The 19,081-nt window shown below is 46.5% G+C and overlaps 1 protein-coding gene and 1 long non-coding RNA gene across 2 annotated transcripts in view; both read right to left on the bottom strand.

Annotated features, from left to right (window-relative positions):
- ADTRP (androgen dependent TFPI regulating protein) overlaps positions 1–11,058 on the bottom strand; it is a 66,530-nt gene extending 55,472 nt beyond the window's left edge. The window contains exons 1-2 of the mRNA XM_006931454.4: positions 10,906–11,058; positions 464–598 (exon numbers count right to left, since the gene is read on the bottom strand). Of these exons, the coding sequence (XP_006931516.1) occupies positions 464–598; positions 10,906–11,058 (288 nt within the window). The remainder of the gene's footprint in view (positions 1–463; positions 599–10,905) is intronic.
- Positions 11,059–15,638: 4,580 nt separating this feature from the next.
- On the bottom strand, positions 15,639–17,799 carry LOC102899997. Its single transcript, XR_440254.3, has 3 exons — positions 17,537–17,799; positions 16,401–16,573; positions 15,639–15,867 (listed from the first exon to the last, which is right to left on the bottom strand). It is a non-coding gene; the product is annotated as an uncharacterized LOC102899997 (long non-coding RNA).
- Between the last annotated feature and the right edge of the window lie 1,282 nt (positions 17,800–19,081).

Genomic DNA, 19,081 nt, shown 5'->3' with positions numbered 1-19,081 from the left:
TACCAACTCTGAAGTTCTCATACCTTTTTTTTTTTTTTTTATGGTTTCCACTTGCAGAAGTAACATATGCTCATTGTAGCAAGTGAAACAAGATGTATAAACGGGAAAATGAGTCATCTGTCTCCCCAGCACCCTGCATTCCCGGTACTCCCATGGAGCCAAGGTTATCTTAGCTGTCGTTTGATGAAGAAAGATCCTTCAAGCTTCCCCATTAGACATCAACAAGGATCTTGTATCGAACGTTCACCAAGATAAGAAGGCAGTGTTACCTCCAGTCCGTAATGAGCCCTATTTCTGTGTGCCACTGGGCAACATGGTACAGTCCTCAGGCAAGACATTCATGCAAACGCAGTTACTCTGGTTTGCAATCATGGGGCCCTGAACAGCCTTGCTGCCCGGGGGGGTGTGTTGTTCCTGCGAATCTACCTGGGTATTATATTACTAACACACCTTCGTCACTTACTGTGGATATTGGAAAAGCCAGCGTGGTAAAAAGCAGGTCTCCGAAGGCGGTCACGAACTTAAGGTCTCTTTCCCCTTTAATTCTTTTCAGCACATCTTCCACGCAGGCGACCCCGTAGAAAATGGTCTGCAAGAGCTAAATTCATTACAACAAATGAGGGCATTTTCATTTGCTTTAATTAATACATTCTTCACCGACGTAAAGCTCCGTCCCTCTGGGAGCAATGTTGATTTGAGGAGGTGGGGGGGGGGGATGCTGTTGGCTGTTTTGGTTGAGAGCCAATTCAAGGACTGGTCTTCCAGCTCAGTGGGCCCTGACCTTGCTTGCTAAAACTGATTGAGTAAAGTCGTTTAGGGGATAATAATGTGTACAGTATTTAGTGTAATGGACTTGAGCTAAAATGGAAACAAAATAGTCAGCTTAAAAGGAGAATGTAACGAGATAGATACCTTAGCTGCACAGAGGTGGGCAAAACCAAATAAACAACACGAGGGCAAAGAGCCAGACGCAATGGTGGGCATATTCTGGCCTCTTCCAGAAGGAACCAAAAAATGTTTAAATGCCTAGCGCTACAATCGCATTAGAGAAGCCAGAATCAGGGTCAAGAGCACCACAAAGCAGCTCTGTGCTCTTATGAGGGAGAAGCACAAAATGGCATCTTGCTTATCTGAGGGAGAAGTTGATGTCCTTCTCTGATTGCAAGGGGGTGCGTGAAGGCCTTACAAAGAAAATCTGGCTAAGGCAGTGACTTCAATCCACAGGGATAGAGCAACCCAGGGGCTCTGCTGTGTCACTAAATACCACGAGGTCCCTGAGGCCAGACATAAGAGAAGGACGGCCTTCTTCAGAGAAGTAAAACCAAATCAAGGGCAAACTTTGCCCCTTCTTACCATTTCGCACAAACCCACGGCTCCTGATTTAAGACCTCATGGGTCACACTACAGAGTTGGGGTTGGTTTAGAGTTGTGCTTGCGTTAGACCCCATCCTACTCCTTAAAAGTTCTGGGCTGGTACAAAAGGGGCCATCTGGACTCCTCTCTGAGAGTATGAGTCAGGCAAGTTCTGGACCCCAGGGCATTGTACTCAGGAGGGATCAATCAGCTGTCAGGGAATGACCTCTGAGGTCTGAACTCGAGGAGAGTTCTAGCAGAGTTGGCCTCCTACCAGTCTTCAGCGTGAAGAAGCAGGTGGGAGAGGATACAGAGGGGAATTAGGCGAGCAATATGCATAGCTGGGTCCGCAGACCAGCAGCACTGGTGTTACCCCAAAACTCATGAGAAATGCAGACCTCAGCCCCACCCCAGACTATGCAGTCAGAATCTCTGGGAGTGAGGTCCAGGAACTCGTTAGCAAACTCCAGGAAGTTCTGGAGACACTCACTGGGTTAGACATAAATTTATCACTTACAAATCCTACTGACTCCTCAAAGCTAATAGACGACTTTCACTGATGTTATGTGCCCGGCTTTTAATTTCTCGTAACAACCTTATGAGGTAAGTCCTATTATTATGTTCTCTCCCGACCCATTTTACAGATGAGGAAACTGAGGCACAGAGGCATGAACACACTTGCCTAAAGTCTCATGGTGGATACATGGGGATTTGAAACCCACAGTCTGCTTCTTGAGTCAGACTTTATTTTTTTTTAATTTAATTTAATTTTTTTAAACACGAAATTTGTTGTCAGATTGGTTTCCATACAAGAGTCAGACTTTAAAAAACAGAGGTTTCTGAGAACAGTTCAGGTAAAGCACCGTGAGAGGTCAGAAGAAAGAACGCTATCTCCAGGTGGAAGAATGAAAAATGACTTTGAAAAATACTGATGCCTGTTTGCCACTCTTTCCCTCAGAGATTCTAATTTTCTGGGGGGGTGTGGCCTAGGCGTCAGGATTTTTAAAAAATCTCCCAAGTGCTTCTAATTAGGACAGATAAGGTTGAGAACCACTTGCCTAGAGGAACTTCCATTTGGACATTTGGATCTGGCCTTCCCAAGAGAGGCGGGATGCAATGGACAAAGAGAGAGAGAGGGAGAGAGAGATGGAAAGCAAATGCTGGGGCAATGCCTTCGTCTAAAGGGCACAGGGCCAAGAGGGTCAGCAAAGTAGCAAAGAATGATCTGATGGTACAAGACAGAACATACAGGAGCCCCAGAAGGGAGGAGGAAGCTTCGAGCCAGAAGGGTGGTTCCAGGGAGGGGTGGGAAGCAAGCGTTAAATGTCATACACCCGCGGCCACCCCAATACTCGTCATCTACTTTTGACACTCAGCCCTCAGGCTGTAGAATCCGGAGTACATGGATGTTAGAGGAAGTCGCCTCCTCCACCCTTCCCCACTCCCACCCCTCCAGCAGCCCTCACCTCACCCCTGGTTTCACTTCCAGCTGTTTAGGCCGCAGCAGGCAGCTGCTTTAGTAAGGAAGGACAGGCATGGGGCCCGGGCCCTGGCGAGGAGGCCCACACTCTTCTATCAACATAGCAATTAATCACGTCCTGGGCTCGGAGAGTCTGCCAGGGTTTCTCTCTTCGGGGAGAGGCCGCCTCCGCCCAGCATGTGAGGTCCACGTGACCGCTTTCCTTAGCAAGAGCTTTCTAGAGTCCCCATGAGTCAAGCTGGTCCTAACTCTCTCTTGCTTTTCCCAGTCAAAAATGTCGAAATTGGACTGGGGAAAAGAACACATTACTCAGAGGCTCCCTGGCTTCTCCTTCATCAATAAAACTTTTCTCCGTGCCGCAAACTGGCCAATCGCTTCTCCACCTCTACCCCCCAGCTCCCGTATACACGCCACGCTGTGAAGATGCCAGCTGGGTGCGTAGAGCAGCCTTGTCCCCGCCGATCTTCATCTTGCATTGGCATGCCATCATCTGTATCAACAAGGAATATTTGTGGAGCCCTCACAAAGGAGCTCGGGAGGGAGGCGCTAGGATGTTGCCAAGAGAAATACGTAAGCCAGAACTAGGGCGGAGAGGAGCCACACAGCTGAGCTGGAGGGCAGGGAGAGGGAGGCGCCATAAGCTCATTCAATGGGTAGGCTCCTTGGAGGGCCACAAGAACAGGTCTCGATCAGCTCGCCCAATGGGACAAGGGTCTGCTCAGTCCCTAAGGACAATACAGTGAAATGGTTATCAAACAAGCATAGCAAGACAGTCAAGGGCGACAATGGTAGTTATTATGGACTGAATGATGCCCCCCCCGCCAATTCACATTGAAGTTATAACCCCCAGTGCCTCTGAAAGTGGCTTTACAGAAGTAAGTGAGCTACAATGAGGTCGGTAAGGGTGAGTCCTGATCCAATAAGACTGGTGTCTTTACAAGGGGAGTTCTAGGACACAGACAACAACCAGAGTGAGGCATGACCGAGTGAGACACGGGGAGCACGTCAGCATGCTGAGGAAGGGGCCTCAGGAAAAACCAACACTGCTGATACAGTCATCCTGGACTTTTAGCCTCTGGAACTGTGAGAAAATAAATTTCTGTTGTCCAAGCCACCCGTCCGTCATACTTTGTTATGGTGGCCGGAGCAGACCAACACGGGAGCGTTAAAACAAGGTAGCAACAGGGGCGCCTGGGTGGCGCAGTCGGTTAAGCGTCCCACTTCAGCCAGGTCACGATCTCGCGGTCCGTGAGTTCGAGCCCCGCGTCGGGCTCTGGGCTGATGGCTCGGAGCCTGGAGCCTGTTTCCGATTCTGTGTCTCCCTCTCTCTCTGCCCCTCCCCCGTTCATGCTCTGTCTCTCTCTGTCCCAAAAATAAATAAACATTGAAAAAAAAAAATTTAAAAAAAAAAAAAACAAGGTAGCAACAATGGGCCCTGTTAAGAATCTTACGACAAAATTACTGTCATTTACATTTCTTTTCTTTTTTTTAATGTTTTTTAAAGTTTATTTTTGAGAGGGACAAAGAGCAAGCGAGGGAGGGTCAGAGAGAGAGGGAGACACAGAATCGGAAGCCGGCTCCAGGCTCCGAGCTGTCAGCACAGAGCCCATCGCGGGGCTCGAACTCACATACCATGAGATCATGACCTGAGCCCAAGTCCGGCACTCAGCCGACTGAGCCACCCAGGCGCCCCACTGTCATTTACATTTCTCAACTATTTTGGCCACCAGGAAGACACAGCTAATGGTATCTTCTTGACCAGCATTTGCCTGAGAGCTACTGCCCTGTGATGTATCTTTTCGACCAGGTCTGCTCTAAGTCTCTTTGGTCTTTGTGCCTTTTATTCTGAAATGTGCTGGTCTAAGTTTGTTAGCTGGCTTCTGCTTTTTTTTTGTCGCTAGCTAACAAATTTACCACCTGGGAAGGCTGAATTATGTTTTTTATAACTAGGGCAATTTAAGAAACCATAGCTAAAGGAAATTTCGTTTTTATATTCATGTGTCTTCGCAAGATTCACAAAAATCTTGAAATTATGGAAACTTAGCCTTTCTAAGTCATTAAGTTCATTTCTTTGCCTTTAAGCCAGAACTGTCTTCAACTGTCTCAGGAAATGAGAATTTCTTCTATGTAAGAAATAACTCCAGAGAGGGAGATTCCACAAGTTTTTCTGAACAAGGCATTACAACTCTCATTGGATGAGTCGTCATCCAACGCCCGGCCCAGCTCTGTGCCTGACTTGAACAGGCTGGACCTTTCTTAGGTCTTGCCTTCCAAATGAGGCAAGGTTTACAGTGGGAGACTATTCCAGAATAAAACAGCAAATGGGGACTAACTGTGGTGAGTATTTTCTATAATCGCGATGATGAGAGTAGCGGTGTTTGGGGGCAGGTAGAAGAAAATTTTTTTTTTTTTTTTGCTAAAATCTAGCTGCAGAATGTGCACTATACTGTTTCAAGCATCATTCGGGTGCAGTTAGCTTCAGTAAAACACTGAGATAAGAGAATGAGATAGAAGACATAGGAGAAATGGAGAATATAAGCTGGCAACAAGTGGAGGAAAACGAGAGAAGAAACCAAGAACACTGGCGGGGGATTGGAAGAAGAATTCTAAGAACGCTCAGCCAGTGTTGTGTGCTGATGATAACCGGCTTCGAGAAACAGCAGGATGGGGGTGGGGAGACGCCCCTACAGGTGGGATGGGGGGCCCGAGAGACCAGGGTTTAACTCTTCCCAGTTAGGCCCATGCTCTGGTCATTTATTCATGCCACCAACATTCACAGAGTGTAGGTGCCACAACCTGTATTAGATACAGTACAGGCCAGGGCAGGCCCTGTGCTAATGTGTCTTTATTAGGTCGAAGAAGAGGGGAGAAGCAGGAGGAGGCATCTTTCCTGTACATTTACTCTTTTGTGTTATGTAGGTCAGGTTCCCTGGGAAAGGATCAGATGCTTAGATCTGCCGGCAGAGTGTTCATTGAGGGGTACCCCCCGGAACAACTGTGAGCGGGAGGGAAGAGCGGGGACAGCAGGTCTGAGCGGCAGGAAAAGAGGAAAAGCAATGCATTGGCATGAAATCGTCTGGTCCCCAAAGGAACTCTGGATCCGAGCTGGCTCTTCGGTGTGGTCCCAGAGCCCGGCCTTCGCACCACAAATCAGCCAGTCACTGGATGCAGCGACTCCAGGGAGGGCCCTAAGTCTTGTCTAGGCAGCTCCCTTCGGCTGAAAGGCAATCCTAGGACAGGACCCCAGCTGTGAGTCATCACCAGCCAACACTCTTCCCGGGAACTGGGGAACGAGTACCTCGATGCTAGGGAGATGGGGGGGATCCTGGGGGCCACACCACAGTATCCATTACCTATGAGGACACTGAGGCTCAGGGAAGTTGGGTAACCCACACAAGATCACACAGCCCGTGAACGACAGAGCCAGCACTCACACCCAGGCCACCTGTCCTCTATCTATGCAGTGTGTAAAGAACCCGCCAAAATGTCATGGCTGCTCAGTAAGCTACAGCTATTCTGTTTTGGGTGCTGGTGGTGACAGGTTCCTGCCATCGGTTCTCCTCCTTTCAGCCGCCTGAGCGCTAACAACGGGGGCCTTAAGCATTTTGGGGAAAGGACAATTCAGTGTACTTCTGACTCTGTTGCGCATCAGAGCTCCGCGGATTGATATATTGACCCGATGATGGAAATCCAAGGTTGGCCCCGAGTATCGAAGTGGGGGCCGGAGCATAAACGGGTCCCTGTCTTCCCAGCGTTCGGGAGCTGCTTTGGAGTTTGGACCCATGGAGGCTCCTCAAGGATCTCTCTTCCGCTGGCCCTGCTTTACCGTCCCTGAGGACCTCTGTGATGAGGTTGCTCTTGTCATGGTGACAGCTTGAAGAGAATGAGGTCGGAGCTGCCTGAGGCTTGGGCAACTTTATGACAAATGGAGGGAAAGGTCGTGTCTCGGTTGGTGAAGTGGGGAGGGCCCCACCCAGAATCTCCCCTGGAGATCCCAGTTATGTGGCACCACCTCCAGCAGGGCTTCAGAAGGAGCCTTACTTTCAAAAAGAGGAAAACCCAGCAAGCCGTTCAAAGTCAACAAGCTAAATCGAAGCTAAAAGTCCCCTCCGTCCCCCACCTCCTAGCTTATATTCCTTGAGGTCAGAGACAGTCCCTGGATGGAAATGGAGTGGGCTACAGAAGCGGGGACGCAAAATTTGTGGAGGTCCCGGGCGCTGGAAGCCAGAGCCAACATGGGGACCAGGAGGATGTCCCTAGCACTGCCTTGTCTCCACTCCAGCTTCAAGGGTTTCCCCATTCATCATATGTTCCCTGCTTGAGCCTGCAAAGTCTACTCCCAGGACGGCCCCAGATCCCGAGGGCTGCACCTGCACAGCTCTAGCGGGGGCTCCGCGGTGGCCATCCTTTGGCTGGGAAGCTGGAGCGTGTCACCCACAGAGGGAGATACCGGAGCAGTGAGGCAGGTGGGCGACCCTTGCCCGGAGCCGGGACCCACCAACCATGGTGCTGTGAGGGGACCGATGTCCCACTAAACCGCCTTTCCCTCCGCACGACCTCTATTCAGAGACGGGATGACTAGAAGCTCATCCCCACCCTCCTACCTTCTCTTTTCATCATCCAGTGCATACCGCATTCTGAGTGCTTCTGTCACGCCAGGCCACGCATCCCTCATGGTCACTCTGTGATGATGCACTACTTTTCTTTCTATTTGGCAGCTTTGGGAACCCAAAACACAAAGAAATACCTAGCCCAGTGTCACAGAGCCTGGAGGTGGGGAGGCTGAGGTACCATCCCAGAGACTCATAACCCTAGAGCTCATGCTTATAACCACCAGGCTACACAGCCTCTCCCTCCCCACAGAGAATCGGCTGCCCCTTCCCTGGGGAGGGTGGACTCCCTCATTAGGCAAAACCTCCCAACTGCCCTTTACTCCTTCCTTTACTCTCCTTAAGCACCAGGCAGGAATAGGTCACGGTGCCCAACTCTCAGTGACACCCATCCCACCCCAGCCCCCCACCCCCGCCACCAAGCCTGTGTGTCTTCCCTTTGAACGCCCTGGGATGTTTCAAGAGGAAATGGGGCGCTCAGAATGTTGACCCACACCAAAGTGGATTGTGCTTTTGAAAGGAGGCATAGATGACACTCAGCCAAGTAAAAATGGAGGCTGTTTCAAGGGAGGGGGTCTAATTTTTCTGGAGAGCAGGCTGGGGTACTGACTTCCACAGGCTTACATAAAATAAACTGAAGAGTGTTAGAGCAGGTTACGAGACTTCTATGACTTTATAAACACAGCCATCAGCTAGTCACTAATTAATCCTTAGTTAACACCAATTAATCATTAAGAGACGCAACCCTTCATCAGCCCATGAGGCCTCAAAAGCAGAGCAATGTTCAGGCCCAGTATCTCACCTTGGGTAACATATGTGAAATCTATTCTTTGAATCGACCCGCTGACACACAGCCAACCACAGTCAACCCATCGTCGCCAACTGAGAAACTCTGCATTTTCACACTTTCAGTGACACCTAACAGAGCCCGGAAAGGAAATACCTGCAGGTGAGACCCTCTCTGCTCATTTCAAAGGCCAGAAGATGTCAGAAGAGATAATATTGTACAGGGAGGCAGAAAACACCGAAGGTCAAGTGCGGTCAACATTCCAAGTCGCTCGGTTTTTATACGGGGGTTACGCCATGCCAGCCATTGTAGCAAGTCCAGTGTAGAACCAGAATGTCAGGAGACAAAGCTCCTGGTTTAGAGGATTTATGATTTTATTGGAATGTTAAGACTCACATGTGGGTGGAAATAAGAAAATCATACTACACCTAAATAAGCAGGGGCTGAGAGATGTCATAAAAACTCAGGGAAAGGGGAACCTGGGTGGCTCAGTCAGTTAAGCTTCTGACTCTTCAGTTAGGCTCAGGTCATAACCTCATGGTTCGTGAGTTCAAGCCCCACATCAGGCTCTGCACCAATGGCATGGAGCCTGCTTGGGATTCTCTCTCTCTCCCTCTATCTCTGCCCCTCTCCTGCTCACACACACACACACACACACACACACACACTCAAAATAGATAAAACAAACATTAAAAAGAGTTTAAAAAAAACCTCAGAAATAAAAAAACACATGTGGGCTGGAGTTGGTCAGCAGAGATTTTAAGGAAAACATGGGATAGCAGGGGTCTATGAAAACAGCAAAATGGTGGAGGGGCAGGTAGGCCTCTCATTCAAGGACGGTGTAAATACAGGCAGAACAGTGATGGCAAGAAGCGTAGGGACCAATGCTGGAAAAGACACAGGCTTTCCTGGAGAAGAGACCAGCTTTTCTGGGGAGAGGGGGGCCTGAAGGCTGGGTAGGCAGGTGAGCTCACACGTCAGGGATTTGCAATCGGTTCCATCAGGTAGGAGGGAGCCACTGTGGTTTCTTCAGTAGCAGACCACATTTCTCAAGCAGGCTCATGATGTTTATAACAAAACTAAACCAAAAACAGTGCTTTGGGAAGATTAATCTGGAATCTGAGCGGTAGACAGATGAATTGCTAATGAGAGGGCAATGAAGCGATAATCTCGTCACCCAGGTACAAATTAATAAGAGCCTGTAATAAGAGGGATATTAAGATTGGGGAAGAAGGAAGGAGCCAACAACAGGAAAAAGATAGGATTTGGTGGCTGATTAGTCAGGGAAGCGGAAAGGGGATTAATACTAGGAAATGATAGTGTCTTTGACAAGATAAGTGGCTTTTTTCCATACTTGGAAATATGACAGCTCTGGGGCATGGAACTGAGTGAAAACGAAGAAGTCAGGGAGATGGTTTGTGGGAGTAGGTGATAAGTCTGTTCTCAGCCATGCTCAGTGTGAGGTTCCATACTGGAACTTGGGTTAGATTCCACTATCCACCCCGACTACAGACACCCTTGTCTTTTTGTTGACCATTTCTAAGATAAAGCCAATGGATGCACAGAGCAGAGGTTTTTAGTGAATTATTCTAGCTTCACAAAAGCATTTCTTTGTTGTTTTCCATTTGTGTGTCTATTTCATAAAATCCTATGACTCAAACAAGCAGTCATCTTGATAATTTCCGGGGACACTGGAGCTACGGGGGCTTGGGTCTTCCAGGCCAAAATCAAAAGCCAGCAAATGGCCAGAGAGGGGGAAGCAGAACATCTAGGCGCCTTTGCTCCGAACCTTCTGAATTTCCTCCCCTTACAGCGTAACACGTTCTGACCACGCATAACCTCTGCTTAGGATCGTGATTCCAAAGGATTGGAATATTTTTGCCCGCTCTCTGAAATCAGAGGTTTTCACCACACCCTACATTTTAGTTAAAAATCTCAAACATCCATTAGCATCCCCAAAGGATGTGCTATTTTTAGCTTTTAACTCTGAAAATATTTTTACATATTTCCAACACATTGTTTTTAATCGATTTTTCTCCCATTCATTTTCGCTTCATTCATCAGAATGTGGTCAGCTGGGCTAGAGAGACGAGAAGGAATCAAGTCATTGGATTGGTTTGTAAATGGTTGAAAATGTGTATTTGCCATTTGGTTGGGTGATTTATCCTTTAAGATGGAGCCTGAGCCTATAAAAAATTGAAGTGGGATCTGAACATGGCAAAACGTGTTTGCTTTCCTTAGATAAATCTGTTAGTCTGCGCTGGGAAATGGCATCGTTCCCCCCATTGGAAATTATGCTTCCCACACAACATCCGCCACTCTGCCTTCCCTCACAGATTTCCCCAACCAAAGTTCAAAATCCTGCCTGTGTTTGTAGTCAGTCCCCTGGTGAAGCCATTCATTTAGTCTTTCCATTTGGGCTCTCTGAGAAGAGCTCCACGACAGGATCCTTTTCGAAAGAGCGCTGGGCAACTAGTCCAACACGTAGCTACAGGTACCTTCTGAATTGGGTCTCTCAGAGCAAATTGTCAAGGAAAAAGCCAAAGTTTCCAGACAACGAAGAAGGAAGGCAAAGAATGGGATCCGGCATCCGATAAAAATCAGAGGTGATAGGTGCAAAAACACTGATACTCTAGACAAACAGATCGCTTCCTGGTATGGTCATACCGACTTACCAGATTTAGGAAGGTCAAGTATTTCCACTGTCCACCATTTAGAAAGATTTGGGATTTCCGCTGGTCCCCTCCTTGCTGCGAGATGTAGTAATTGAGAAAAAGATACCAGCTCCAAGCAAGGAAGTGGTAGATGCATGTGCAAGTTCTCCTCATGGCTAGCTCTGACCACGGAGCCGTGAATGTCTCAGGGAGCTCTCCTCGGCGTCCTTCTCCTCCTGTGGGTCACAGTTGGAGTCCCGGGGCAGGCCAGAGAGCTGTAAAATACACCCCTCAGGGATTGAGAGTTCCAACAGGGCTGGATTTTGCTTCTCTCATAGGCTCCCTCCCTGGTAAACTTGGGAGACAGGATTATTCGTGGCTTTGAGATACTTTCCTTTAGATAACAAGTAATCCTCAGATTTGCATAAATACTTAGGCAGGGAGGAAGGCCAGAACTGCCCTTTGCACTGTTTGGCTGGGGTGGGGGTTAAATGACCTTATTGTGAAACGCCAATAAACTAATAAATACTGTCTTGGCCACATTCTCTTTTCTTTCCTTTTCATTTGGACAGAAGAAAGCTGGGACAATACTTCTTGCTAGATGAGGATCAGGTCGATGTACCAGAAGGGAGACATTACGGGCATGTTTATGCCACCGAGGGAGAGGGAGGTAAGGAGAATGGGAAAGGATGTTGTAATCTTGTTCCCGAGGTCTCCAGGGCCCTATGAAACCTGCAACAAACTTTGCTCTCCGGGGAACGGCTCCAAGGTTGGTTTTTTTTTTTTTTTTTTTTTTTTTTTTAAGTTTTATATCTAAGCCCAAGAGAATCAAAGGTTAGCCAGGGCTCCCCCAGATATTTATTTGCATGGGTATTTCTGAGCCCTGAGAGGGAAGAAGCATAGCGTGAGGAAGAGATATGTAGTCATGACCCCAACATACCTGAGTTTAGACATTGCTGGGAGACAGTGAGGGTCTCTGCATTGCCTTAGAGAGGACGAGCATGTGCTCCGGCCGGGCAGCAGAACCGGGCCCTGCTCAGGTTCAACAGGAGGACCCTGAGAGAGCGCCAGAAGTGTCATACCTTGTGATGTCACCAGCTTGTTTCCCCGGGCAACTGACTCAGAGGGTTCTAAGCAAATCCCCAAGGGAAGGGCTCCCAGTGCCAGTATGTAAGTCTGGAGTTGATGCTGTTGCATGATTTAATCAGGGCTTGCGAGTACTGGGAGAAAGAACCATAGGCTGCACGTGGGCTGCAAAAGAAAAACAGACCCACCTCCTAAGAGTCATCAGGCCCCAGACATCAGGAAGCGTGGTAGATGGTGGCCCAGGGTGGGGAGCGCAAACCCGAGCCAGCAATGGAGGGTCTTCCTCGTAAGTGTTGCCAAGGGAGAGGGTGATCTGGCAAATGGTGACATAAAACTCTAGACACAACTCCATCCATGGCCTGGGTTAAAATTGCAAATGACAGGGGCGCTTGGGTGCCTCGGTCGGTTGAGCGTCCACCCTCGGCTCAGATCGTGATCTCACAGTTTGTGAGTTCGAGCCCCCCACCCGGCTCACTGCTGTCAGCACAGAGCCTGCTGCAGATCCCCTGTCCCCTTCTCTCTCTGCCGCTCACCTGCTCATGCTTTCTCTCATCCTCAAAACATTAAATGAATAAAATAATGACAAATTACAAAAGCAGCTAATGCTTTGCCAATACTTACTGTGACAGGCCTTGTTCTGAGTGCTTCACACCTTAGCTCGGTTAACACTCTAAACACCACTATGAAGTAAGTACCACGATGAACCTCACTATTAGGAACTCCATTCTCAGATGAGGAAATGGAAGCCAGGCTGCTAAAAGGATGCTCGAAAAGTAGCAAGAGACAGAGCTACAGTCTGCACTCTAACCAGCGAGCCTGACCACAAAGCGACAATGTTTGCTCTGCAGAACCTATGACTTCCTTTGCAAACGTTTCTCCACTCCCCGCTAACCCCTCTTATTTCTCTATCTCTCCCATGGGAAAGTTCTCTCAGGAAAGGACAGGTCCGTTTTGAAACTTGGCGCACATATAAGCTATTGTGCTATGTCTCCTGGGGTGTTTTCACGGTACCTGCCATTATGGATTTAGGGGTTTTATCCCCTTACCCAAAAATATCAAGCAAAAATCTGCAGATGTGTAAGGATTTGGGGAAAAAGTGAGAAAAGAGAGGAAGAGAAACATGCAAATGTCTGGGATGCGTACACCAACCTGGGGGTACCTTTTGACACCAGGATTTTTTTTCTTTCCTGCATTAACCTCAATGCCCATCGATGAAGCCTTTCATAAATATTGATACGATTATTTAAATTTGTAAGGTGCTCAATGTTTGACATTGGAATCCAATCGTCAGCTTTTTAATGAATGGAAAAGATGATATATGAGGATTTGTGTGTATAAAACATATAATTTTTTAATTCAGCATATTTCTTATAAAAATGTTGTGAAAATGAAATTCTACCTGTGACCATGTTCACATCACAGTTTGTACCTGTGGTTGAATAACCAGATACATTTTCATGAAGCACTTTGGCCATCTGTCTCCTGCTCTGAGAACAGGTACAGCTCTGGGGAATAATGAGTGTTACTGTTTAGCTACACAATATTATAAACTAATACATACTAAATCTGCTGTTAGCCTGCCTTTCTCTATTTTCCAAGTATCTTGAGACCTCACATCATATCCAGGCGAAGCAACAGAGAATTGTTTCCTAATTTAATAAAAAAACTGACAGAAACATGCATTTTTTTTCATAGGAAGTACTAAAAATATACAATAAGCATATTTTATACTTTGAATTGAACAGATAACTTGACTACTAAAAAGAACATTCTTTGAAACTCTCTACCCTCTGGGAGTTTGGAACACCAGTCCTTGATGTCACAAATGCTTACTGACCAACTGCTAATTGCCAAGTCCTGTGGATGCCTTGGGGAAAGAGAGAGAGAGAGAGAGAGAGAGAGAGAGAGAGAGAGAGAGAGAGAAATATTGAGAGATCCAATCCCTGGCCTCATGGAATCTTTATTCTAGTAGGGGGTGTGGACATTAAAGAATAATACAATTGGGTGTTAATTTATAATTCTGGTAACTTCTGTGGAGGATAATAGCACAAGACCTGGAGTGGTCTGAGGTCAGGGAAGCTGGCCCTAGGAAGCCACACATGACCAGGGCTGCCCTCCCAATGCCCCCAACATGCTCTGACTGTTCTACCCAGTCTTTTGTGTGAGCTCCTCTATCTTTGCTCTTCCTTATGTGTTGGTGTTTCCCAGGGACCTGCTCCAGCCCTCTGGCCATCTCCTTACATACCCACCCTGGTGACACCGCCCACCACAAATCACAGTGTTTGCCACTACTTTCCAGTTTATGACCACAAATTTTATATATGTACTCCCAGCCCTCTCCCCATCCTCACAAAGCTTCAAATAGATCTTTGAGTACATGTTGCATATTTCCTGAATGAGTCAGATGCACCTCAAACTCAAGATATCTTAAATGAACTCACCGTCTTGCCCCAAACCTGACTTTCTGTCTTTATCCTCTGTCTTGGGGGGATGGCCCCATGGTCCGTCTGGGAGTCTTCCTGGTCTCCTCTGTCTCCCTCTTTCCCCAGATCCTGACAACTTCATCTCCAAATCAAGCACAAGTCGGTCCTCTTCTTTCCATTCTGTCTCTAACTGCCCCGGTTCAAGTCTTTCCAATCTCTTTCCAGGACCACGACAACCGTCTTCTACCTGGTTTTCCTGATTCTAGTCTTATCCCCAACTTGGTATTCTCTCCAGCCTCATTTTGGTTTTACATTTGATGTTCCTCCAGCCACACCTGGCTATGTCGTGTGCCAGTGCCTTTGACTGGATACCATCCTCTAAAAAATGCAGCTCGGCACTTTCCTTCTCTAGGAATCCTTCCCTGAACATCTCCTCAAACAGGCCATATTATGGCCTTTTGTAGCAACCTGGATGGAACTGGAGAGTGTGATGCTAAGTGAAATAAGTCACACAGAGAAAGACAGATACCATATGTTTTCACTCTTATGTGGAGCCTGAGAAACTTACCAGAAGACCATGGGGGAAGGGAAGGAAAAAAAAAAAAAGAAAAAAAAAAAGAAAGGTTAGAGAGGGAGGGAGCCAAAGAAACTCTTAAAAACTAAGAACAAACTGAGGGTTGATCGGGGGTGGGAGGGAAGGGTGGGTGGGTGATGGGCATTGAGGAGGGCACCTGTTGGGATGAGCACTGGGTGTTGGATGGAAACCAATGTGACAATAAGTTTCATACTTAAAAAAAAAACAGGCCATATTAAATATTCCCCTCTAGTTTTCTTTAATACCCTGTGCATCTCTGCAAATTGCATGATGATTATTAGCTTCTTAGTCCATTCAGGATGCTATAACAACAACAACAAAAAAACGTAGACTGAGTAGCTTATAAACAACAAAAATGTATTCCCTTCAGTTCTGGAGTCTGGGAAGTGCAAGGTCAAGGCGCCAGCAGATGTAGTGTCTGATGAGAGCTGCCAGGTTCATAGACGGTCATCTTGCTACAACCCCACATGTGAGGAGGGGTGAGGGATCCCTCAGGGGACTCCTATGTAAGGGCAATAATCCCATTCATGAGCGCTCCACCCTAAGGGTCTAATCACCTCTCTAGCTTCTCACCTCCTAATACCATCACTTTGAAGGTTAAGATTTCAACACAAAAATTTTGGAGAAACAAAAGATTTACTCCATAGCAATTAGAAATGAATCTCTTTAATCAACTGTTCTCTCCCTGGGTTCAGAGGTGGTGTTTGGGGATTCTTAGAGCTCAGCATAGTGCTGGACACACAGTAAAAACTTAAGAAATATACTAAATACACTAAAGTGTTCAGCTGCTTAGTTGTGCGGACGAGCTGGAACACTAAGATGAGTAAGGTATATCCCGGGCTCTGGAGGAACTCACAGTCAAGTGGCAGAGACAGATATCTAAACAAAAAAATTATAGCATGATGTGGTAAGTACTATAACAGAGGCACACATAGCCTACTAATGGAACCTAAATTATCCTGCATATTTTCCATCATTCTAAATATACAGAAGATTGAGTTCAAGATAAATGCATTGAGTGAATCATGGGAAAACTCCAGAAGCTATGTAGGAGAAGATAAAGATTAAAGCGATTTCACTGAACACAGTAGCTCTGGCCGCCAGCATGGATAACGGCTTTGCCTGGGAGAGATTATAACCCATTCCTGGGCCAGTCATAAAATGATGAGGTACGAAAAGCAGGGGCCCAAGCTGGGCTTGAGTCTACTGTGTGACCTTGGGCTGGCTGGCCGTCAGCCTCAATGGGATGTTAGTTACCTTGAAGGTGAAATGGGACTTGGGGTACCAAGGGTGGTGATTGTCTTGCTTCTGAAAACCAGGACATTTACTGAGCCAAAGGAGTAACAACTGGCCAAGGGTGGCCTCTGAAGACACTGGAGGGAAGCCCCAAGCCCACACTGATATATACTTACTCATTCCATGGAGCCAACTACAGCTCTTCAGCGTTGGCAGGTTGGTTACAGGTAGCACAGCGGTGAGAAGGAAATCAGGCTGGCAGAGCTCAGCATTCTCGAGGTCAGGGTGAAAAGGTTGAGAAGTATGGTTTCGATTCGGCACAAGAGAGAGGCCCCTCCAACTGCAAGTGCTGAACAAACAAAATCCTAGCGAATCCCAGTCGTGTTAAGCTGCAAGGTCAGTAGACCTTGTCTGCATTCCACTTGCCTCTTAACTTGCACCGGCCATTTTGAGATGGCTCATTCCCTTGAAAGCTGATATGCCTCCACACGCCTTGCAACCTCCCTTAACTTCACCCACTCTTCAGTAAATAGTCCCATCCTTAAATTCCCATCTGAGGAGGCGACTGTTTCCTGCCGGAACCCTACCTGATGGGGCCAACCAAACTGTGAGCTCCTCCAGGGGTGTCTGGGACACCTCCGGGACCTCAGAACTATTCGTGGTTGTAAGCAAATTCCAGATGCTAACGAATATTTGTTTGCAAGGGTCAATTCTAGTATGGTGGTATTCTTAATATCTACCTAGGGGGTCTTGAACCCATGGTTCTCCTGACCGTTACCACCCTCATCACCTAGAGCTGGTTGTGTTTTCCTAGAACCCTGCTGCCTCTGACTCAGTGTCACTTCATTGACTTCTGAAGGACTCTCTCCAGTAAAAAGAGAGTGATTCTGGAAATAAATAAATTAACAAATGTGTGTGATGTGCAGTTGGAGCCAAGGTGCAGGGGGAGCAGGGTCTTCTTTTCAGTGCATTTTGCTCCCCTACGAGCCTTTGTCCGTTTGCTATACATGCAGCTAAGAGCTGAGTTAGAATGAAGCATTTCACTCATTGGGTTATTTATACCCCATCCCGGCACATTTGTTTTCTTAGAGGTCACTGCAACTACTCTGCTTTTTAAAAACTAGAACATTCATTGGAGACCCCTTCTGAAGTCTCTTGGGTGAGAACATGTGTGAGTTTCCAGCTACCAACGTCAACTCTGAAAAGCAGAAGAGTCTTACCCTTTTTTTTTTTTTTTTTCTGGTCTAGTAGAACTTTCCTGGCCCACCACTCTACTCTGCCTGTTGCGCTGGGACACCTCCTTCAGGCCCACCTTACGCTTTGGCCTCCAGGTTTGTTTTCACAGTGGAATGCGGTGTTCTGTGGTGATCTTCTCCAACTCACTCAAAGGAGAGAAGTTCTCTGTTGGCAGTTTTGAAGAGGCATTTTCAATCCAGAGGCCAAAGCAGCTTCCTGTTTACAAGCGTGAAATTGACACGTTGTTTTCAAAGTTCAGGGCAGGAAAGAACCTTTTGAGGTCAGTTAATTCAACCTCTTTCATCTTTTAGATGAGAAAATTAAAGCTCAGAGAGGTGAAGGCACTTACCCCAAATCACAGAGCTGTTAATAGGGGAGCAGTGACTAGAATACATGTCTCCCAATCAAGCCAGGGAGCTCTCACTGTCTTTCGAATTGCTTTGTTCTGTACCCAAGTTCTAGAATTTTCAGGTGAATTTTTCTCGCTTGAATTTGTGCGTCACTTGATTATGTGAGGTCTGATGAAGTTAGTAAAGAAAAAGTATCTACTCATAAATGCCTTTTTCAGGGGTGCCTGGGTGGCTCAGGTCATGATCTCCCAGTTGTGAGACTGAGTCCCACATTGGGCTCTGTGCTGGGCATGGAACCTGCTTAGGATTCCCTCTCTCCCTCTCTCTCTGCCCCTACCCCACCTCTTCTAAATAAATAAATAAATAAATAAATAAAATCTTAAAAAAAAAAGAAAAGGAAAGAAACAAAGAAAGGAAGGAAGGAGGGAAGAAAAGAAAGAAAGAAAGAAAGAAAGAAAGAAAGAAAGAAAGAAAGAAAGAAAGAGAAAGAAATGCCTTTTTCAGATTCCATGTCAGATTTCGTGTATTTTGCAAACACCATGTTAATCAGACTTAAGTTTTTCATAAGAGAACTCAGATACTGCCGACAGATTTTTTCCTTCTAAATGAATTGGCATACTTAAGAAACATATTCAATACTGACCAATCGGCACATTCTAGTTTCAATCTTTTGGGCACACTCTCATTCAATCTTTTGAAATTTCTCGTGTGAATTTCTGCTTTCCTGGGAAATTCACCAGAAGAGGATCAGCAGTTAAGCTCTGGTTATCTTGTTTTGGCAGTCTGTATAGAAATAGGTATGAGTCATATATAGTCATATACATAACCTGCACTTTGATTTGCTGATTTTCTATCTAATAATTATATGATTTGCTGAAAGGGGGTGTTGACATCCCTAACAATAATTACGGATTTGTGTATTACTCTTTTCAGCTCTATCAGATTTTGCCGTTAGGTATCTAATACTCTTGTTTGGGACATACATCCTTAGCATTGCTATGTCTTCCTGGTGATTAGGAATTATCATTATGCAATGTCTTTCTTTGTTTCTAATAAGTTTCTTTGTTCATATAAGGTCTACCTTATCTGATATTAATATTGCCATTCCTTCTTTTTTAAGTTAATGTTTACGTAGTTATATTTTTTGATCCTTTTACTGACCATCTACCAATTTTGTTGAAATTAAAGTGAATTTTTTAAAGTTTTTATGTATTTAAATAATCTCTACACTCATCACAGGGCTCCATCCAGTTCATGACCCTGAGATTAAG

This window comes from Felis catus, chromosome B2 (genome assembly GCF_018350175.1).
Source record: "Felis catus isolate Fca126 chromosome B2, F.catus_Fca126_mat1.0, whole genome shotgun sequence".
NCBI classification, from domain to species: domain Eukaryota; kingdom Metazoa; phylum Chordata; class Mammalia; order Carnivora; family Felidae; genus Felis; species Felis catus.
This window is presented reverse-complemented; position numbering and strand designations above follow the sequence as displayed.